This window comes from Mirounga angustirostris, unplaced genomic scaffold, assembly GCF_029215605.1.
Source record: "Mirounga angustirostris isolate CCGP_5_RB_7025 unplaced genomic scaffold, mMirAng1.0.hap1 SCAF_1, whole genome shotgun sequence".
Taxonomy (NCBI): domain Eukaryota; kingdom Metazoa; phylum Chordata; class Mammalia; order Carnivora; family Phocidae; genus Mirounga; species Mirounga angustirostris.
Window position 1 is genome coordinate 148965528 of NW_026991709.1, and position 23476 is coordinate 148989003.

The 23476-nt window shown below is 49.6% G+C and overlaps 1 protein-coding gene across 1 annotated transcript in view; it reads left to right on the forward strand.

Annotated features, from left to right (window-relative positions):
• Window positions 1-23476, forward strand: part of SCN5A (sodium voltage-gated channel alpha subunit 5) — a 94044-nt gene that overhangs the window by 52679 nt on the left and 17889 nt on the right. Inside the window, exons 15-20 of the mRNA XM_064590004.1 lie at window positions 6502-6675; window positions 7945-8301; window positions 12254-12694; window positions 14031-14186; window positions 16970-17090; window positions 18002-18156. Of these exons, the coding sequence (XP_064446074.1) occupies window positions 6502-6675; window positions 7945-8301; window positions 12254-12694; window positions 14031-14186; window positions 16970-17090; window positions 18002-18156 (1404 nt within the window). The remainder of the gene's footprint in view (window positions 1-6501; window positions 6676-7944; window positions 8302-12253; window positions 12695-14030; window positions 14187-16969; window positions 17091-18001; window positions 18157-23476) is intronic.

The following is a 23476-nucleotide window of genomic DNA, read 5'->3' on the forward strand; positions in this document are numbered from 1 at the left end:
ACTAAGAAACAACTAAGAATACAGCAAATATTCTTTGAAATGCATATCAAAGCTCATGAGAAAGTAACAAAAATCCCCTAGTGCCAGAAACAAAGAGGAACTTAAAAACCATAGCAGTAAACATGTGAAATGGTTCTGTAGTTGCCCCGGTGGGGGTCAGGAGCAGTGATATTGCTGATTTGGGGACTTGGATTTTAGTGAACATACAGAGACAAGGCAGGTTTTTAGACAGTGTGAGTAGGGGTTGGAACTGAGTAGCCCCATGAGAATATAACCCTACTTTCAGTAGAATGGTGAACCAGAAAAAACTCCCGGCACTGAAGTTGGGAAATTATAAAGAAAGGAAGCTTGTCAGTCTTAGCCAGGGCTGAAGAGGAGGGAAAAAGCAACCTCTGGAAGCTTGTGACTGTGAATTTGGCCTTATATAGATTTGGAGTTCAAATTTATAGCTGAGTATTTCTGGAACCTATGCCTAAAAATTTAACAGATAAAGTGATCCTATGATATCTTGGGGCCCCTGCAAGAAGTAAACACAAAACTTCTCTGGAAAGACACACTTTTAACCCAGGCCAGGCATATTCTCCAAATTATAAAACACACAAGGAAATTGTCCACTATGAGGAAGAGTCAGCAGACAGACAGACACACACACACACACACACACACATGCTTATCCTCCTAAGAGTGTCACATAATATAACTGTCTAATACGTATTATAAAATAATGTTCATAATAACTAAAGACATAAAAGAAGGAATTAAACACTAAAGAATAGGACAGCTTTGGAAAAGAACCAAATCAAATTTCTAGAAATGGAAAATGTAGCCACTGAGATTAAAATCTCAATGTATAAATCAAATAGCACATTCATGGGGCACCTGGGTGGCTCAGTCGGTTAAGCAGCTGCCTTTGGCTCAGGTCATGATCCTGGGATCCTGGGATCGAGCCCCACGTCCGGCTCCTTGCTCAGTGGAGAACCTGCTTCTCCCTCTCCCTCTGACTGCCACTCTGACTACTTGTGCTTTCTCTCTCTGTGTCAAATAAATAAAATCTTTAAGACAAACACACACACACACACAAATAGCACATTCATATAGCTAGGGAGAGATTAAATTAATATAATTTTAGATCTAAGGAAGTTGCCCAGAATGTAGAGAGATGAAGAGACAGAAAATATGAAATCAAGGTTCAGAGACATGGAGTCAGAATGAGAAGGTCAAGCACACAGCTGATAGGAGTTCCAAAGGAAAAGATAAGAGAATGGGGGCAAAAGAACATTCAAGAAAAGAATAGGTGAGAGTTGATCAAGGAAATGAACCTGAGATTCAGGAATTGGCATTACATCCTGCACAGGATAAATAAAATATCTAGACACAATGAACGTCAAAAGCAAAGACATCATATAGCAATCAAAACAAGAAAGATCGCCTACTAAGGAACAGCAGTTAGATAGATGGCAAACTCCACAGTAGCTTCAACAAAATCCAGAAGACAGCGGAATAATCATTCCAAAGTTCTGGGAGAAAACAGTGGACACTCTAAAATTCTATATCCATTGTCTGGCCATTTACAAAAGATACTAAATACTGAGATTCTACCACACACAAATTGTATCTCTGAAGCAATAACAAAAATTTGTACTTCAGAAGGAAGTAAAGTGATTGCAGAATCAGGATTTGAGAAGAACTTGAAAAGAATAGTAAGAATGTGGGTAAAGCTAAGCAAGCATTGGCTGTAAACACAATAGTAATAAGAATGGCTGATTGGAGGGTATAAAAAGTAAGAACTAAAACATTGGAACTTTAACATCCCCCTCACTTCCTGGGAAGCCACCATCAGCATTGCTCAGTGGCCCTATAGCACATAAAATAGGCATGGAGCGGGGATTGGAGGTAAGATGGGCTAAAGTTCATATGTACTCTGAAATATTAAATACCTTAGATGTTATTAACTCAAGCCTGATTGTTAAAACTTTTAGGGTAACTTCTAAGAGGATAGGAATGGGAAGTTTTAATTGCCAAGCCAGAAGAGAGGGAAATGGAGAAATTTTATAACTCAATCTAATAGAAGAAAAAAAAGGAGAGAAAAAAACAAAAAACAGAAGACACAAAATAAAATGAAGACATAGGTCCAAATATACCAGAAATCATAATAAATAGAGGTAGGGACCACCATCACCAGTTAATGACAGATTGTTGGTTTGGTAAAGAAATCAAATGAGGCTATATGTTTTTTACAGAAGATACCCAAATATATTTTGGGATCCAAATCCCTAAAAGGGATTGAAGAAAAAGAGATGGGAAAAAGATAGAACAGGCAAATACTATCAAGAAAATTGATGGTGTTATATTGGTATCAAACAAAATAAACTTAAGAAAAAGTATTATTGAGGGATAAAGAGATCCAAAACATAAAGATGAAAGGAACAATTCACCAGAAACATATAATTCTACCTGGATGCGCCAAATTACATAGCTTCCAAATATGTAAAGCAGACAATAAGATCAATTTAACAAGACCACAATCTTAGTGAGAGACCGCCCTCCATAACTGATGGGTCAAGCTTACAAAAGGTCACCAAGGATCTACGGGACTTGAATAAAAGAAATGAAAAGCTTGACTTAACGAATGTGCAGAGCACAGCACCCAATAGTTAAACAAAATTCACATGGAAGATTTACAGAATGACCACATTTTATGTCTCAAAGCAAGTCGCAGCAAAGACAGGGTATTGTGCATCCTTCAATCTCCAACCATTGTGCAATTAAAATGTATGTGTCAGAATCTCTAAAAATGCTCATTGACTATGCAATTCCATTTCCAGAAATTTATCCTAAGAAAAGAATTGGGCAAGATGTTTTTAAACAAGTATGTGGAAGGATATTTATTATGGTAATGTTTTTAATAGGAACAAAAGAATGCCCATCACAGGGAAATACTATGGCACATCTGTGCAGTGGAATATTCCACATCTGTTCAGGAAGGAAGGGAGGGAGGGAGGAAAAGAGATGCCATAGATCATGTTTAATTGGCATTGAAGATGTTCACAGGAATTAAGCTTTAAAAGCAAGTTTATGTTAAAGATATTAATGAAATAAGGTCAAGGAGAATTTGAAGTTTCCCAAAAGTCCCCCCACTTCCTGGGAAGCCACCATCAGCACTGCTCAGTGACCCTCCTGCCCAGAGTCAGGGAAAGCTGGTCCCCACCCTCCCAGTCTCTGCCTGCCAGATCCCAGGGAGCCTATAAAACATGCGGAGTTGTTTGAAGGCAGCTCCTGCCTGGGCCTGGCCCTCTTGGCTCCTCTCATCAGTCATAATAAATGCTGCCTATGATAACAATAATGGCCCTCTGGCAGGGAGCATCTGCTTTGCATCCATTAGCTCTAACTCTTAGTAACGTCCGATGGAGCTCTCCTTACCCCATTTTACATATGAGGACACTCGAGGCTCTGGCAGATGAGGAAACTGGCCCAAGATCACGCAGCAGCAGACCCAGCTTTGGAACCTGAGTCTGGCTGCCATTCTCTACATGTCTTAAACCATCAAGCTTCGATCACAGGGCCTTAGAAAGCCTGAGCTTTCCTTTGGAAGGAGGAGTCTGGCACCAAAATGTATGCATTTGTAAAGCAGTGGTTCTCAAGCTTAGCTCCATATTAGCATTACCTAGGAAGTTAAAAAACAACAACACTCAGTTCCTGGGCTGCACTCCAGTCCACTTTAACTAGAATCTCTGGGAGTGGGACCCAAGCATCTGTATTTTTATTTTTTTATTTATTTTTTTTTAAGATTTTATTTATTTATTTGAAAGAGAGAATGAGATAGAGAGCATGAGAGGGGGGAGGGTCAGAGAGAGAGGCAGACTCCCTGCCGAGCAGGGAGCCCGACGCGGGACTCAATCCCGGGACTCCAGGATCATTACCTGAGCTGAAGGCAGTCGCTTAACCAACTGAGCCACCCAGGCGCCCAAGCATATGTATTTTTAAAGCTCCCTAGGTGATTCCAAAGTGCACCACGTTTGAGAACTCAAAAATAGCACTTTTCAAACTTCTAATCACGTGGGAATCTAGTCAAAATGCAAGTTCTGCTCGAGCAGGTCAGGAGTCTTCAAGATTCTGCATCTCTAAAGAGCTTCCAGGTGATGCTATTGATTCCTTACCACTTCCCCCAAGAGGCATTCCCCAAGAGCTTCTGCTGTCTTTTTCTTCTGACTTCCAATGCCAACTAATATCTGCTCTCTTGCTGCCAAAACAGACTTGCACTTGGGCAAAGTGAGGCAGGATTTTTCCTGAGCTCCTTTCCCAGAAATGAGTGTTAACGCTCGTGGGTCTGGTGAACAGGCCTTAAGAACACACCCACCCTGGCATTGCTCAGACAGGTGATGGGGGAGACCTGAGGGCCAGCAGAGGTGAGAGGAAGGGGCTTCCCAGGCCCCACCCTTAGGGGTTCTCAGGGAGACCCAGGGCAGGGACATGGGGCACCGCAGGGGCTGAAGGTCGAAGGCCCAACTATGTGTATGCTTATTCAACAAATATTGGTAGGTTGCCTACTGGCTGGGCACTATTCCAGTAAGACAGAAAAGGTCCCTCCTGTGGAGCTTACGGTCTAGCCAAATCCGTAGCTACATATACAGTTTGTCACATGGTGGTAAGTGACGGAAAGAAATATAAAGCAGAGAGGAGAGAGGAGGAATTTGTTGGGAGGGGGGTCATGATTTTAAGCGTAGGAAGCCTCATCCATTAGGTGGCTTTTAAGCCCAGACCTGAAGGGAGTGAGCCCTGTGGGTGGGGGAGGGGAGATGGCCCAGGGAAAGGGAGCAGCAGGTACAAAGGCCCTGAGGAAGGAACAGCAAGGAGACAAACAGGCTGGAAGAGCAGTAGGGGATGGAGTCAGAGAGGATGGAAAAGTTATGGGTACAGAACCCAGAGATAGGCTTGGCTGCTGAGGAAAGGGGCAGAAGAATCCAAGGATGCCTCCCCACACATGAGGGGAGCCCAGGTATTAGAGCTGAGGCTGAGAGATATCTCGGGCCCCCCCTTCCCTAAGACCCGAGCTGGTGGGAGAACAGTTCGCTCTGGGCACAAGCCCTGACGGGAGCCCTGAAGTCATTAGGGCTGGCTGGCGGGTGGTGCCCTGTGTGGCAATGCAGAGGTACCTGCCCACCGGCCATCCTGGTGCCTCACTCCCTGGGCCAATAGCAATCCCTGCCCCCCAACCCACCGCCACAGGGCCTTATCTGAGCAGCGGGGGGAAGGGCTGGTCAGGTATCCCTCCTTCCCTCCTTTCAGCACAGAGCCCCCACAGCGGGTGCCGAGGCCTGGGAGATCCCCCCTGTTTGCTGACTCCAGCAAGCTACTCAGCCTCCCTATCTCTGACCTCTCCTCTCTCACAGCCCTGGTACTACTGTCCCCAGGAATGGTCTGGCCCTCTGACCTCAGCCCTCACCCACAGAAGACCTCGGTGACTCCTCACCACCCTCACAATAACCCCCTCAGCTCCAAGAAGGCCCCGTACGCAGGCCCAACTTCCTGCCAGCCATGCCCTCCTAGGACATCCCCTCCTCCAGGAACCACGCGCCCCTCGAGGCTATTGGCACACTGCGGAGCAGTTGGAAATGGTCACAGCTGCTTGGCCCACCACACGATGGGCTCCTTGACCATGGGACTCTGCTGGCTTGGGCTGGGGGGCGGGGGGCTCCAGACTGTGTCAACAAATGGAGGGAAACCCAGCCTCTGCCTACCTCAGGAATGTTTCCAGGAGGCAGAGGGGGTTGCTCTAAATCTTGAAGGACAACACCAAGTTCATTTCCTGGTTCTCAAACATACTAGCTACGTGACCCCAGGCAAATTACTTAACCTCTTAGTGCCTCAGTCTCCTTCCCTGTAAAATGGGGACGATGATACTTTCCTCATCGGGTTGTTGGGTGGATTAAAAGGAGCAACATATGCAGAGCATTCCAGCCCAGGACTAGCACGTGATCATGCTCCCAAGAAGAGGTGGGTGGCTGTCATTACAGAGACAGGAGTTCAGTGTGTGGACAAGATGGAGCAGGAAGAGCATGGACCCGAGCCATGAAAGCCATGAGTGTTTGCGGGATGCATGTATTTGGCACATATGGCGTGAGCGTGCTTCCTGTGGTGACACGGGCTGGAAGGTGTCAGGCTGGGTTGTGTCACCCCCACCGCAGCCCCCCTGCCCCCAGGTGCTTCCTGGAGCTCTAAGTCTCTGCAGGGCCTGAGATGGGCCTGGCTGTTTCTGAGGGCCAGCCTGGCAGATCATGGGTGGTGAGCCCAAGAAGGAGCTGGGCCATCAGGCCACACGTAGCCCCAAGGGCCTGGGCCATGGCTGAGCAAGCACCCACTGGGAGCCAGGGTGCAGTCACAGCTGGCAGCCCAGAAAGGGGACCCCACGGGAGCAAGAATCAGAAAGCAGGGCACCCCTCCTGGTCCGAGGGTCTTTCCAGCCCAAACACTGGGAACCCTGATCTCTCTGTTCCTCCCCAGGTCTTCACAGGGATCTTCACCGCAGAGATGACCTTCAAGATCATTGCTCTGGACCCCTACTACTACTTCCAGCAGGGCTGGAACATCTTCGACAGCATCATTGTCATCCTGAGCCTCATGGAGCTGGGCCTGTCCCGCATGGGCAACCTATCAGTGCTGCGCTCCTTCCGCCTGGTACCTGGCTGGGCCTGCTGCAGGGGGGTGGGGTGGGGGCCTGGGGCACTGAGGCAGCCTCCTCTGAGGTCACCACTCAGTCACTCTTACTCTGATCCATCATGCCTTCGCCTAAGAGCTATACCCCAATGCTAGTGATATGGGGGGTACGGGGGGGACAAGATGGGAGACATCCCTCTGGGGAAACTATTGGGATGGCCATCCTGATGACTTACAAAGCCCTGTATGGCTCACCATGCCCCCTTTAGTCCTCATAGTATCCAAGGAGAGGAGCTAGTATTACTATATACCCATTTCACAGATGAGGAGACCAAGTGAAATGAATTTCCCAAAAGCCACATGGGAAATAACAGGTGGAGCCAGGCCTGCTGACAGCTCTCCTGGGGTTCTCCCTGCTGGTTTCAGAGTCAGCATTTTGGAAACTCTTATGCACACAACAAATCATCTGGGGATCTTGTTAAACCACAGTGCCTAATTTAGTAGGTCTCGGGTGAGGCCGAAGCTGCTGGTCTGTGGACCACTCTTTGAGTGCAGCATGTCTGAGAGGTCCACACGTGGGGCTGGAAGTAGATCAGGGAAGGCTTCCTGGAGGAAGTCTGGGCAATGGTGGTGGGTTCACTGCAGGCTTGAAAGGCAGGATGTTAGGAGCAGTAGAGAAAGTCTAAGCTATAGGTTCTAATCCTGACCTCCACTGCCATGAACTAATGGACTCAGAAAAGTTACTCCACCTTTAAGGGTTGGCTTCTTCACCTGTCAAAGGAAGGAGTAATAGTGCTCACCTCATGTCGTTATCGGGAGCTCTGAATGAGGTGAGCCATCCTAAGCACCAGCCTGGCACAGCAGGTACTCAATACATGCTAAGCCCCTGCCCCCCTTCTCTGTGATAACTGAGAAGAGAGAAGGTTGGAGGCAATTGGGCAAATCAAAGATGGTTTGCCCTGATGAAGATGAGTCTGGAAGAGGAAGGACATTCCATGCTGGAGAAGTCTACTGGGAAGTTCCTAGAAGTGAGCCTGAGACGGGTAGGAAGCTGGTGTGGGGATGAAGAGCAAGGATAAGTTGGGGAGATGAAGCTGGAGATGTTGACCTGACTCCCAGAGCCGAGCCCAGTGAAGCTGCCCTCAGGCTATAGAGAGAAACAGCAGTGTGTGCTCTTGGAAAAACAGGTGTCCATGGGCCCCCTGGGTTTTCAGGCAGGAGCTATCAGGGGTGAGGGTGTCCGTGGGCGGCGGGAACCAGAGCTGCTCACAAGGACACCTCCCTCCCCAGCTGCGGGTCTTTAAGCTGGCCAAATCATGGCCCACCCTGAACACCCTTATCAAGATCATCGGAAACTCAGTGGGGGCGCTGGGGAACCTGACACTGGTGCTGGCCATCATCGTGTTCATCTTCGCTGTGGTGGGCATGCAGCTCTTTGGCAAGAACTACTCAGAGCAGAGGCACCGCATCAGTGACTCAGGCCTGCTGCCCCGCTGGCACATGATGGACTTCTTCCATGCCTTTCTCATCATCTTCCGAATCCTCTGTGGGGAGTGGATCGAGACCATGTGGGACTGCATGGAGGTGTCTGGGCAGTCACTATGCCTGCTTGTCTTCTTGCTTGTTATGGTCATTGGCAACCTTGTGGTAAGTTGGCCAGTGGGCCCATATACACCACACACACATTCACCCACCCAGTCATCCCTCTGTCCATTCACTTCCTTCCATCCATTCCATCATTACTCAGCCATCTATCAAACTACCCATTTATCCATCAATCTCTCATCATCCATCCATTTACCCATCCATCCACCTATTCATTACCCATCCTTCCATCTATCTACTCATCCATTCATTCATCCACCCACCTATGCACCCATTTACTCATCCATCTGTGCACTTACCACCATCCCATCTATTCACTTACCCACTTATTCTTCCATCTCTCTACTCATCCATACATCTCCCTATCCAGCCATCGATCTATTTATCAGTCACCCACCCACCAGCTCACCCATCCATCAGTCTGTCTACTCAGTTACCAGTCCTCCTATCTATTCACTCACTCACCCAGCCATCCATCCATCAACCCCCACTTATTCATTCTCATACCCATCCACCCATTCATTCACCTATCCATTTATCTGTCCATCAACCACCCATCTGTCAACCTTCTTCATTCATAAACACACACACACAGCCTACCTGTTCATCCATCCATTCGCCCATCCATCTGTCCACCCATCCATTCACTCATCTACCCATCCATCTATCCATTCATCTATCATCCATATTTTTGCTCTCTTATCTACCCCTCCACTCACTAATCCACCCCCACATCCATCTGTCAACCCACAATCCATTCACTCATTCACCAGTCCTCTCCATCTACCCATTTATCCATCCAGCTCTCTACTTACTCACTCACTGACCCATCCATCCATTCCCATCACTCCTCATTTGCTCATTCATTCAATCACCCACCTAGGTACCTGTTTATTCATTATATTCTCATTTTATATCCATTAACTTATTTATTTACTCATCTACCAACTATTTTATTAGTCATTTACTGTCAATGATTTATCACGTGGTTTTTCAATTCAGCTGCGCTCCTGTTGCATGCAAAATATTGTGGCAGGTGCTGCTGGGCATACAGAGGTGAACATGGCCCTGACATGGCTCACCGACTAGAGAGTGGGGAGGTGGAGGGTTCAAACAGGCCTGGAATAACTCTCAAGCTGGTCAGAATGATCAGAAGCATTAAGGGGGAGCCCTTGGGTGCTGATCCCCTCCGGCAGGGGAAATCAAGGAAGGCTTCCTAGGGGAGGGTTTGGAGCAGACCTGCTTGGTGACTCTAGAGTGGGAAGGAACAAAGGGAGCAAAGCACAGGTACAGCAGGTGGTGGTCCAGGTAAGGCAGGGTCCACGGGAGCTTATATGTCATCCTGGGTAGCTATGGTGGGAGTCCCTGCTACCCTGTCATGAGGGACCCAGGCCTTGCTCCCATGACCACCTGTGTGTCCTAGAACAGGTGCATCTTGCCTTGTAGCTTTACCATGTGGGGAATTTGACAGTTGAGAGAGATAAAAAATCCCAATGCCAGAGAAGAAGCTTTGGGAAGAGGCCAGGTTGAGGCAAGTGAGTGGTTCAGGAAGAAGTCAGTGTCCACTGGGGACATGGAGCTACCTGCCTGGGCGCACAAGTGGCCCACACATGCTAGACATCACACCTGCGTGATCCGACTCTTGCCGGTGTAGGCAGCATAGTCTCCCAATCAGCCACAGAGGGCTTGTGGGTCACTCAAGTCCAGTGGGCTGCAGGTTGCACACAGAGCCCTTCCCCAAACCTCCCTGCTTCTCCTCCAATGTGCCCTAACCTTGCAAGAGTGGGCCCAGGCCAAGTTGGGGTCAGGCTCCCTCCAGCCCCACTGGTGGGGCCCAGAGAGGTGGCAGGGCATTGTGCTCAGTGCCAATGGGCTGCACCCCCTTCCATTCCTTGGCTGCACCCCCTTCCATTGGGCTGCACCCCCTTCCATTCCTCCAACCAGCTGCCCCTCGGGCTGGAGCCTCATTCAGCCCTGGGCCAGTTCCAGGGGCCACCGGACTATGTATTCTAAGGAGGATGCAAGTACGCCAGGCTCTCAGCCCAGAGCCAGGCCCGCTGCCCTCATGCACACAGCCCCGCGATTTCCTAGCGGATCTGCCTCAGGATGAGACGATTAGAAGCTGCTGGAGGAGGGAAGCTACCGCAGCCCACGCAGCCCCCTCCCCGGTCGCCTCAAGAATTGGGCCGCTGCCGGGCGTGGGTGGAAACAAGATTGCCACTGAAATGGGAAGTCATGATCAGGCAGGGGCTGGGGAACGGCAGCAGGATTGATGGGGAAAGCACTGGAAGAAGTCAAACCTCGGCAGCAGGCAACGAGGGAGGACCTGGTGTTCTTATGGGGGTGGACAGGGCTGCCCAGGCACCCCCCCTGCCCTGCCCCCCAGCCTGGGCCCCAGATACCTGGAGATGAGGCATTGGTGGGGGCAGAGGATCCAGGATGGGCAACTGAGAGCAGAGGCAGGCCAAGCCCGGGCCAGTGTGGCCGAGGCCAGAGGCCAGGCCAGAGGTCAGTGTAGACAGCAGCCCTGAATCACATCATGCGCCCCACCCCCCAGGGATGACATTAAAATGGCTGCCAGGTGTCAAAAGTGATCATCTCCCCATATGGAATGCCAGGCCCTGCTTCTTCACCTTGCCATTCTGTCCTCCTGAACGTGTTTGCTTCTTAAACCAAGGGCATGTTTCTGACTGCCTTTGTTCCAACCTTACCACTGCTTTCTTCAGAATTCTCGTCCCTAGCTCTCTGGCAGGCATGAGGTGTGTCCTAGGAGCTTGTGAGGAGAGGGGCCCAGAGTGGGTTTCCAGTGAGAACCGCACACCCACCATCACACACCTCCCATTCAAGGCAACTCCCTTCTGGGGCTGGCTGGGAGGAGGAGGCACCAAGCCCAAGGTGGGGAGGCGGTGTATCTGGCCTGTCAGCCTGGTGATGCTCTGGAGCCCGTCTGACCCATGGGTGGGAACAAGCCCACCGTCATTTTCATTTACCCTCCCCGAGGCTGGGAAGTGGACCCAAGGCCACCCTCTTGTCACTCTGCCAAAGGTCTCTTTTTTAACAAAAGCTAAAGCTTTGCACTTGCAGGATGGTTTGACAACAAGCAGTAGTCCAGAACCATGCAAAGAGAGATGGATTTTGCACACCTCACTTAAGGAGTCTCGGGTCCCTAGCCCCTGATAAATAAGTTCTGTCCTTCTGGCACCCTGCAACCTGAGCCCCTCCCCCGAATCCCGGCAGCTCCAACCCCAGGTCCCTCCTCCCCCTCCCCAGTTGTCTGGCCCATTACCCAGAGCCCATCCCAGCACCCCCCACTGCCTAGATAGTCACCTCTCCATGTCCTGACCCTGCAGTTAGTCCCAGATGCCCGAGGACTGCCCTTGCCCCTTCTCTGCTCCGTCCCCCACGTCCCTTACCTGGAAAGCAGAGTCAGACCTGGGGACACAGGTAGAAGGTGCTCCACAGCAGGAGCCCTAGATTTACAAGTGCTGAGCCAGCTCAGAGGCCCATCACTACCCCATCCTTCACCAGCAGACGTAGCGGCTCCTTCCCTGGAAAGCCCTCAAGAGCTCTGGATTGCTTCTGGGTGGGATTCTGTCTTGTCCCTGGTGATCCCAGATTGGATCTGACTTCCCAGGGAGCAGCCCTGTGCTCATCCTAACCCCGTTACTTCGAAGGCAAGATCCCATCTGCAGGCTTCATCACTGGATGAACCCATGGTTTTCCCATAGACCCCGGGCCAAGACCCAAGAAATCTGGGGGTGAATGCCCCAACCCAGACTGTATCTGAGCCCTTGGGAAAAGGGACAAGAATAATCTTCCATCTTATAGCCAAATTCACTATATTCAAGAGAACGGGGGGGTGAGGATGAGGGCTTAGGCCATCAGCAATCCTTAAGGTCAGGTCCCCGGGCCTCAGTTTCCCCATAATGAACCCGAGGCTCACTGCCCCTAGTATGGTGCCTGCCTCGATGAGCCTGATCCAATGCCTCCACAGGTCCTGAACCTCTTCCTGGCTCTGCTGCTCAGCTCCTTCAGCGCAGACAACCTCACAGCCCCTGACGATGATGGGGAGATGAACAACCTCCAGCTGGCCCTGGCACGCATCCAGCGCGGCCTGCGCTTCCTCAAGCGGACTACCTGGGACTTCTGCTGTGGGCTCCTACAGCGGCGGCCCCAGAAGCCCGCAGCCCTCACCGCCCGTGGCCAACTGCCCAGCTGCGTTGCCACCTCCAGCCCCCCACTGCCCCCGGAGTCAGAGAAGGCGCCTCTGGCCCGCAAGGAGACACGGTTTGAGGAAGACAAGCGGCCAGGCCAGGGCACCCCCGGGGATACAGAGCATGTGTGTGTGCCCATTGCCGTGGCTGAGTCAGATACAGATGACCAAGAGGAGGATGAGGAGAACAGCCTGGGCACAGAGGAAGAGTCCAGTAAGCAGGTGAGTGCCCCCCCCACATATATGCAAGACCTACTTGTACAGGGCCCAGGGCCATGCTCGCCAGGGCTCCCAGCCTTGCTCAGAGAGCGGCTGCCCCTGCCAGACTGCCCCAGCAGGAGTAGGGTGGTGGTAGATGACAGGCCACCCCCAAGAGGCAGCCCAAGGGGGTGCTGAGGCCAGCTGTCAGCCCTCTCTTCCCAACCCAGCCCAGAGGGGACCTTGGAAGGGGCTATTGTCCGTCATTCGTCTGATGCTAGCTATGAGCAGCTAATTGTACAGAAAGGGGAACTGAGGCATGGCAAGAGACAGACTTGCTAGGAGTGCCTCGCGAACCTACGACAGAGCCAGCACTCCCGCCGACCACCCCCCCACCATTGTCCCCCTCCAGGACTAAGAAGGTGGAATGTCTTGGTGAGGGAGGAGAGCAGTCTCCTGACCTCCTGACTGCCCTTTCCCCTCCTCCCCGGCCCAGGGCTAACTCTGAGATTTAAAAATAAGCATCCCTAAGATGGCAGGTGTCAGAGACAGCACTATCTTATCTCCCAACCTGTTATTTTTAACACTTAGGACCAGAGTCTGGACAAAAGAGACAGTGCCCCCCACCCCCTCAGTTTTCCTGTGGCCTGAGCCAGGCACAAATGGCTTCTCCTTAGGTCTTTAGGTCAAACAGTGAGTGGTTCTCTGTCTGGTTGGGCCCATCCTGGCTGTTTGCTTTGGGCCTGCACTGGGTGGGTCGGCTGTGAAGAGCCACTGCTCCCCACGTGGGGAATTGAATCTGAGGCTCCATGCTTGCTTCCACATCGTTCTGCCTCCCAGTGGTCCCAGAGGCCGGCTTCCACCCCTTCGGTCAGGCTGTGGGACAGGGACGGTGTAAGTCAGGGGAGCGCTGTGTTGGCGTCGCCAGGACCGCGGCTACCAGTTATCTCCAGGATGCTCCTTTTCCTGCTCCTCTCCTTCTCTTGAGCCTGCTGACTCTGGCTCCCTGGGGCCAGTGTGTGTGTGTGTGTATGCGTGTGTGTATGTGTGCGGAGGGGGACATACACACGGGGTGCTATGGGAACTCATGGGGGAAGTCCATATGTCCCTCCTAAGTGGAATTGCCAGCATTTGGGAACTGGGCGTTGCAGCCCAGCTGCACCTTTCCAGGGAGCGGAAAGAGGGGGAGATTTAGGCCAGGCTGACCAGGAGCCTCCCAGTGGCCCCCTCCAGGCCCTCGAGGAAGAGAGCTTCGGTAACCTGAGGCCCCATGAAGAGGGGAGGAGGCAGTGTTCCAGTTGCTTAGGCAGGGCCCTGGGAACACTCGGCCAGGGAGCTCATGGGCTGGGGGTCTCTTCAGCAGGAATCGCAGCCTGTTTCCGGCAGCCCAGAGGCCCTCCCAGAGCCCAGGGCCTGGAGCCAGGTGTCAGAGACCGCCTCCTCTGAGGCCAGTGTGGCTCAGGCAGACTGGCGGCGGCAGCGGAAAGCGGAGCCCCCGGCCCCAGGGTGCAGTGAGGTAACACACACCTTTGTCCCTGAAGCCGGCGGGGCGCTGCACTTGGACTGGAGCCAGGCTGTGAGAGGTCCTGGCACACGCCCGCATTTGCTGGTGGGAGCCATAGCCACGTTCACGGGCAGCGTGGAAGACCTGTTGGCAGAGGGGGGCACGGGGGCCCTGTCCTGACAGGGGAGGGGTGGCATGGGGCCCAGAGCTTCTAGGAAATTCTGGAAGCGGCCAGCCCAGGCCCCTGAGGCAAGACTAACCCTAGCCCTCCATGTGTCCCCCCCTCCTCACTCAGTTCCCGTGCTTTGGTCCTCTTGGGCAAATGTTTGTCCTGTGAATTACCCCATCCCAGGGGACTTCGGGGCGGGGCAGGGGGGCCCTGAGAACAAGTTCTTGATGCACTGGCCACCAGCTGCTTCTCTCCGGGACTAAGGCAGAGGCCGCAAATGGGAGGCCTACTGTAGAGTTTTGTTCTGGCCACAGAAGGGTTTTAATTTGAATTCGCCACCAACATTTAAAACCTGGTAGCTTTTATGTAAAAACCAAAAACAAAAACAAAAAATCTGCATTTCTGAAATGCAGAAAAAAGTGGGAAAAAATGAAAACAAAACAAAACAAAACATTGGAAGAAGAACCACCCCACCGGAGACAAGTGGTAAGCGCCTCCTTGACACCGGCTGGAGCTCTCTGGTTTGCCACAGACCCCACTTGCCTAACTTCGTTCCACTACCTGCGGGCACTCCACCCCTGTAAGCATTTGAGTCTACAGCCCCTGAGCTAAAGGACTGCGGCGCTGCTGACTACGTCCCCCCACCCTGCACACCCACCCCCACTCACGCCAAGCACCGTGGAAGGTAGAGGCAGGTGTTCAGAGACAGTGCAGCCTGACCCCGGCCCTCGGTCCAGCAGTTGTGACTTGCTCCAACAGAACGTTGCACCTTTTGCCTGGTCCCTTTCGTGGGAGGGGCTCATGGGAGGCTTTGCGATCATCATCAGCTCTGGAATACGAGCGCCTGCGGGAATCTTCATCCTGATGGTGCAGGTCATACTTCTCCCCCCGGAGGGTCTGACACACAGAGGCGTGTGGGAACAGGAAGACGCAGGAGGGGCACAAAGTCACGGCTCTCATACTGGAATGATGACACTTCTTCCTCTCCTCAAATCAGTTCACTCACTCTGTCAAAGGGAGAGAGAGGTGGGCTGGGTTTTCCTGAGAAGGACTCCTCATCTCACCTGCAACCAGATCCTGAGAACTTGCCTCCCACGCAATGCCCCGGGGACTTTATGCAGGTCCAGTATCTGAAAAGCAAAGTAGCACGGAGATCTTCTCTGGCTTGTGCCTTTCCCAGCCCAGCTGCCCAGTGAAGCTGGGGGCAGAAGGATGAGCCCTCAAAGCCACGGGGACCCCAGAAGGGCCAAGGCTCCACCCTGCACCCAGGAGCCATCTCGACTTTCCACCAGCGTCCAGCCCTTCCCCGTCACAAACACCAAAACTAAAGAGGACTTTGAGAAAGCAGCAGAGTGAGTCATGGAAGGAAAGGAAAAGAAGACAGCTTCAGGAGCAGAGGCAGGCCCAGGGACTCAAACCAGCTCATCTCCAAGTGGAGCCTGACGCTGAGTGACCCGGGCGTGCCCGCTTAGCTGGCGGCATAGACAGGATCCGAGGCCACTGAAGGCTTCCCTTCCTTCTCAGAAGGCCCTGCCCCTGCTATGCCTGTCTGTAGAGCGGGCTCCTAGGAGCAGAGCCTGAGATGGGCTTCCTGTGCAGAGGATTTACTGAGGGAGTAAGCTGATAGGGAAGAGCAAGAAGCAGGATGAGGCCAACGAAGAAGCTTCGAAAGGCCAGGTTCTGGGTTCAGGCCTCAGCCCGGTCTAGTGGGGAGCCCTGGAGCATGCGCTGTACATGGCATCGTCCCCCGCCCGCCAGGGGAGGGGTTGGCCTTGTGTCTGCCCACGTCAGTGCAACACTGGGTGTCAGCCACCCCGGCGTGGTTGGAACCCCCAAGCCATTACCAGCCCCGGCCGCTCCCTGGCTCCAGACAGGGCTCTGGAGAAGGGGCCAGCTCAGCAGCCAGCGTTCACAGTGCAGTGGGCCTGCCAGAGGGAACTGGGCCGAGCACCAGCAGTGACCACTTCTGCGCCCCCCGACGCCCGCACCCACACATGACCGACACAGTCACACCACCGCACGCACACACCTGGCTGTAATCAGATTAAGCAAGGTCGGGGTGGCCGAGCCCTGCATGGCCAGGCAGGGCAGTTTCCAGTACCTTCTTGCTTTAACTCCAGACTCTGCCCATCACCCCAGCACTCATGAACTGAGTGAGAAGCATCGGCTGGGAGGCTGGGCTGTGCTCTGCTCATCTGACCTCCACCCGTCTGTGCCTGTGGTCCTGGTTCTGACTCTGTTCTGGGTGTGGCACGCCTGTTTTGTCCGCGTGCGCCAAGCTGCCACCGTGTGTCCTTGTCTGAGTGTGTGTCCGTGTTGCTGCCCGTGTCTGTCTGTTTCCAGCTGGATGCATTCCCCATCCCCAGTGCTTTCCCTTCCCCTTGCCCCCGACCCTAGACTCCGGCAGACCAAACCGCAGACTCAGGAGCCCCTGAGGTCCAGCCTCAGTTCAGCCCGGGACAGGTTCCCACCCACCCACCCTGGGCTCACATTTCCAGGTTATGCAGTGGAAAGTAGTCTGGGCACCTCCCCTCAGGGAGCCCCTGGCTGCCCCAGATGCAGGGCTCGAGGCTGGAGGCTTCCACGTGGCCCTCACCCCCCCACACACACACACCCCTGCCCACAGACTCACGAGGACAGCTACTCAGAGGGGAGCACAGCAGACATGACCAACACGGCTGACCTCCTGGAGCAGATCCCTGACCTGGGCGAGGATGTCAAGGACCCAGAGGACTGCTTCACTGAAGGTACTGCGCCGAGTGGCCCTTTACCTGAGGTTCTCTCCACCCAGAGGGACAGGAGAACCAGCAGCTCCGTGGGGCCCAGGGCCATGTTGTTCCCCACCCTGACCCCGATGCTTGCCCTCCTTCCCCATTCCTCATGACCCTGGGGGCCCCTCCTTCTACCCAGGACCTGACGACACGCCTGCCCATGGAGTGCTGGGCTGGGCAGCTGGGGGTCAGCCACACGGAAGACCCGTGACTCTGTGTTGGTAGGGAGATGGCACACGTGTGTGCCCCCCAGCAGCAGGGGCTCCATCCTCTTCACCTGTGCCCCTGGCACGGTGCCTGCCCTATAGTTGGCCTTCTGTAAATACCCACGGGTGTGACGTGTGCCCGTGGTGGTCATCGGCATCTGTAGCTTTTACGAATTGGTGGTGAATATTCGGAAGGAAGCTGGGATAAAATCAGAGTTTGCCCTCACGTGGCATGTCATTTAGGGCTCTCAGTGAGAGCTTTGCCCTTCCCACGGTTCAAAAACTACAAACATGGAAAAGACCGAGAGACAGAGTACCCCAGGAGTTCTGGAATATTTCCCCAGGGGAAGAATTTCCCAGATGAGCAGAGGGGACACTGGAGCCCAGCCTAGCCCCAGCCTTCCCCCTGCTCAGATCTGCCAGGCCCTTTACCCACTCACTGGATGCCTAGTCCATCCGGCCTTTCCATGGAGTTCCTGCTGAGCGTGGGCCCCTGAGGATAGCACCATGGTGCTCCCTGCTGTCCCATCACACCTGCCCACAGTGTCACACTGTTCATGACTCCATATCATAACCTCTTTCTCTTGGTCACCCCTTCCACCATCCAACCTTTCACCATCAGATGTGGGCATTTGCAGGCGCTGGGCTGGGCCTGACCCCCCCCTCCCCCCTCCCCCACAGGTTGTGTCCGGCGCTGTCCCTGCTGCACTGTGGACACCACGCAGGGCCCCGGGAAGGTCTGGTGGCGACTGCGCAAGACGTGCTACCGCATCGTGGAGCACAGCTGGTTCGAGACGTTCATCATCTTCATGATCCTGCTCAGCAGTGGAGCCCTGGTAGCCTCCTGGGGATGCAGGGTTGGGCAGAGGGGTGGAGGAGCGGGGAGGGCAGGGAAAGGAAGTCTCCAGCTGAGAGCGAGGCCAGAAACTGGGGCAGAGCCTCTGCTGCAGATGTGCTTCCCTCGGCCCCCAGAACAGGAGTCAGCTCACAAACTCACACCACCGCCGCATGTGTGGAAATCAGAGCAAGATGGGCTCACAGAGGTCCTCGGTCCAGACCCCCGTGTCCCACCAAAGGGGGAGTGATTTGCCCCATTTCACAGTGTCCAGCTGGCATAGGTTGCAGCCCACCAGCCACCATCCCCCCAAAGCTCTGGTGACACACCCAGTTGCACCTCGCTCCGTTAGGCCCTTTCAGTGCAGCTAACAATGCTGCCTGAGACTCTCCTGGTAGCGCCACTCACTCTGGCTGCTCTGGGGCTAGAGGCCGGGCTACGTAGTTCACATGTTGTCACATTTGATCCCAGCAACAGCCCTTTGTAGAACCATTATGTAACCTGCTGAAGGTCCCGCCACTCGCAAGCGGCCAGTGTGGCACTTGAACCCAGGCAGTCAGATCCCAGAGTCCTTTGTCTTGACCTTCCACTTGTTCAATAGATCTCTTCTCAGCTCTCCTTGTATCTAGTCCTGTGAGTCATGGGGAGCAACAGGAGGAGGAGGCCCCAGCCCCGGCTTCAGTGGCTCAAAATCTAGGTGGGGGAACCAGAGTCAGTAGGTTTGAGATAGAGATCAGCTCAAGAGGGAATTTTGAGTAAGAGTGGAGTAAATGCCTTCAAGGTCAGGGGAACTGCAACAATCAGGAAGACTCCCTGGAGAGAGCAGGTGAAGCTGGACTGTGGGAGACAAGGAGGTTGGCTGAGACCAGGAGATCAGGGACGCCCTTCAGGAATGCCCCATGGGGCTCACAAGCACCCTATTCTGATCTCTCAGAGTCCTTTCAGGAGGAGATGGGACAGCCCTGGAGAGGGTTCTAGAAGATGCTGGTGAACAGGGAGATGGGTGGTCAAGAAGGCAGAGGAGATAATCACTTGATACCAGGCAAGCAGTTGATACCATTGGGGAGGTGAGAACCCCATGTTTGAGCAACTAACAGGGAATACTTTGAACTCCAGAGCAAGAGAGAAGGGCACTTTGACCCAAGGCTATGTGCCTCCACTCTGTGCCGTCTCCTGGGGTCAGGCCATGGGGAGGCACTGTGGCTGTCACCCCTAAGTCTCTGGGCCTCCCATCCTATTCTGTACTGCCCTCCCCTGTTCCAGAGTGGGCCTGGAGCCATGACTTAGAGGCCACATGCTGTTTTACCATTGGCAGCTAAAGCCAAATCTCTGTAGGCTTCAGAGAAGGATGATTTGACAATATGTTAACGAGTTTTGTTTTTAAACAGCCACAAACAAGGGCAGCCAGAGCCATGTAGTCTGGGCTGTGGAGGAAAAACTCAGCCTGGCATAAGTGAGGAGGAGTTTTGGCAAGCAAATGGGGAATCTAATCAGGGTAGACAGCCAAGCACGGTTTAAAAAAAAAAAAAAACACGTTGATGATATATTGAGAAAAAGAAGTCTGAGTGTGTTATTTAAAGTTATAAACTTGTTTAACAGAAAGCAAACTATATATCCCTTCCAAATTGTTGAAGGGAATTTTCTTTTAAAGAAAACAGAGCTCTTACAGCAGAAGATAGGAGAAAAAGGAAGGAACAAGGAAACATTAAACCAGGAAACAGAAAATAATGTGGCAGAGGCAAAAGCAAATATGTTTTAATAATAATGGTAACTGGATAAAATTCATCTTTTAAAAGGAAAGGACTCTGAATGGATTTAAAACAAAAAACAAAAAACAAAACTTCACCTAGGTGCTCTTAAAGGACAAACCAAAACAGTGTCACTCAGAAATATTAGAAGTAAAGTAATAAGATAGGCAAATGCAAACAATCACAACAAAAATCAGAGTGTTTTTGTTTGTTAATATTAAACAAGGTTGAATTCAAAGTAAGAAGCATGAGATAAAGCGGGTCCAAGCTATAATAAAAATAAAACTATTGGGGTGCCTGGGTAGCTCAGTCGGTTAAGCGTCTGCCTTCGGCTCAGGTCATGATCCCAGGTCCTGGGATCGAGTCCCACTTTTGGCTCTCTGCTCAGCGGGGAGTCTATTTCTCCTTCTCACCCTTCCTCTGTGCTCTCACACCCTCTCTCTCTCAAATAAATAAATTCTTAAAAATAAAACTATTATGAATATATTTTTGCTTGGGATTGCATAGCACTTATATCAAACAAAAACTATTAGGAAAAAAAAGCAGCAGCAGCAACGCAACAGTACAGGGAGATTTTACCACACTTCTATTAGTTCCTGACAAATCACATAGAAAGAACAAGACTATGGGAGATCTAAAATATATATATATAGTTCACAAATTTGATCTAGCCTAATAATAAAAACAAGAACATTTAAATAAGCACCCACTATGTGCCAGACCCTATTATAAGTATTTTACAAAGATTAATTCATTTGATTCTCATAATAACCCTAAGAAATAAGTACTGTTAGTAAGCCTATTTTACAGATAAGGAAACTGCTAGATATAGCAAAAATAGAAAGATTAAAAAACAACAACAGAAATAATCCTTAGAAGTGTAAAAGTCATTCTTAAACTGTGGCTCAAACGGAAAATAGTTTGGTGGTAGGTTAATGGGTGCTCATTATATTAGTAAGTAAGCAAATAAATAAAAAGGCTACTTATGGACCAACGATGACAGTGTGTTGTAAGTCAAAGATTATAATTCAACCAATTCTGTCCACTTGAGATCTAGAAAAATAAGAAAAGAAAATTAGAGGTAGAGAAAAAAAAAACTAGCTGGGGGGATAAAAAACTAAAAAATAATAATATTGAGAGTACTGCTTGTAGGATGCAGCCAAAGCTGTTATAAGAGGAAAATACATAGGGGCATCTGGGTGGCTCAGTCAGTTAAACATCCCACTCTTGATCTCAACTCAAGTCTTGATCTCAGGGTCGTGAATTCAAGCCCCGTGTTGGGTTCCACACTGGACATGAAGACTACTTTAAAAAAAAAAAAATAGTAAGAGGAAAATTCATAAACACTTCTATTATTAAATAGAAAGAAGGTGAACTAATTAAACTCAAGAAATTACAAATGTAGCAACAAAATAATCTTAAGGACAATAAGGAAATAATGAGTAAAATTTTTAAAACAAATTAATCAATTAGAAATAAGTAATAAAACTGATATGAAATTCCAAAGCTGATTCCTTGAAAAATTAAAACAATAAAATAGATAAACCAGTAGCTAATCTGATCTGTCACATCTCCAAGGATGGGTTCTTTTGCATTCCTAAGGAAGAAAATAATTCCAGTCCTGTTTAAAATATTCTAGTGTATGAAGAAACACAGAAAATCTACACATCATTTTCATGCAAGCTAAATAATGCTGATTTTTAAAATCTCAAGTATACCAATAATAAAACCATAAGTTCGTTTTTGTACTCCATACTTATGAATAGTGTTGCAAGAATCCTAAATCCATGCAAATAAGAACCAATGATATATTTTAAAAATTAAATAAGCATTTAATATATATTCTAAAATGGCAGAATGGTGCCATACTAGGAAATCTATGTATACGAATAGGACAGAGATGAAAAAACATACAGTTATCTCAATGAATGCCTGATTTTTAAAACTCTAGCAAGAATATAAATAAAATATATTTCCTTAATTTAGTGAAAAATGTATTCTCAGATTAACTTCCTTTATCATCATTAGTAGTAAAACACTTGAAACATTTTTGTGAAAGTCAGGAGTAAGAAAAGGATGATTTAACTCCTTTTTAGCTGTTGTTCCATTATTGAATAATGATCTTAAAATACTAACCAGTTTAATTAACCAAGAAAGAGAAACTTACAAAGTAAAAATTGGAAAATAGAAGAATTGAAGTTAATAGAGTCAAGTATAAAATCAGTTAAAATAATAAAAATAAATATAAATGTAACATTACTTGTAGATAATGATTGCTTGAAAAATTTTAAAACCTATTAAAAATATTATGTGGCCAGTTATAAAATAAATACCCGAAGAATTGTTGTTATGGTTGTTTTATACAACAGAAAGCGTTTAGTCATAAGTAACATTTCTGGAATAGTCCTTATTTGCCAGACACTGTAAGCACAAAGTAACTGGGAATAAATATGACATGAGATGTGTAAGAGGTACATGCAAAAAATGCTAAAACTTTGCTAAGCACTGTGAAAGAAGACCAATAAATATACTATAAATGTACTCTAGTCTTGGGTGGGAAGACTCCTATGAGATCCTAATGCAGTTAATAAATTCAATGCAATTACAATAAATTTGCAACATTTTTAAAGGGAATTTGACAAAACATTGCTAAATTTTATCTTGAAAATTACTAAAAATAGCCAGGAGAATTCATATGATAGTAATTCAGGAATAGAGAGCAGTAAAATCACACAGAGAGGTCCAGTAGATTTAATAAAGTATAAAAATGTAGTTTAGATGATAAAGTTGACTTCTAATCTATGGATTTGAAGTGGATTCTTTAATAAAGTGTTGTAACAGTGACAAGCTACTCTGAAAAAAATATTAAAATGGATATTTGCTCTTTACCAAAATATATTGGATTTTTAAAATTGTAATATAAAATAACGAAGCCAGAAAGTTCAAAAGAAAAAATAAAAGAAAAGAAGCGTCATTTTTTCCCCCTTGCCTTAAACTAGGTAAGGGCTTTCTTAACATGACACTGCAGGTTTTACTAGGTGAAAATGATAATAAATGATATAATTATATTAAATGATTTAATAATAAATGAAAATAAAGTGTGGAACTTCAGTATGGTAAACAAAGTAAACAAGATTTTTTTATAGGTTGAATTTATTTATTTTGTTTTCTTTTTCAAGTTTTTATTTAAATTCCAGTTAGTTAACATACAATGTAATATTAGGTTCAGAAGTAGAGTTTAGTGATTCGTCACTTACATACAACACCCAGTGCTCATCACAAGTGCCCTCCTTCATACCCATCACCCATTTAGCCCATCCCCCACCCACCTCCCTCCATCGATCCTCAGTTAGTTCTCTATAGTTAAGAGTCTGTTCCCTGGTTTGCCTCTCCTTTTCTCCCCCATGTTCATCTGTTTTGTTTCTTAAATTCCACAAATGAGTGAAATCATTTGGTATTTGTCTTTCTCTGACCGACTTATTTCAGTTAGTGTAATACTCTCTAGCTCCATCCACGCCATTGCAAATGGCAAGATTTCATTCTTTCTGATGGCTGAGTAATACTCCGTTGTAT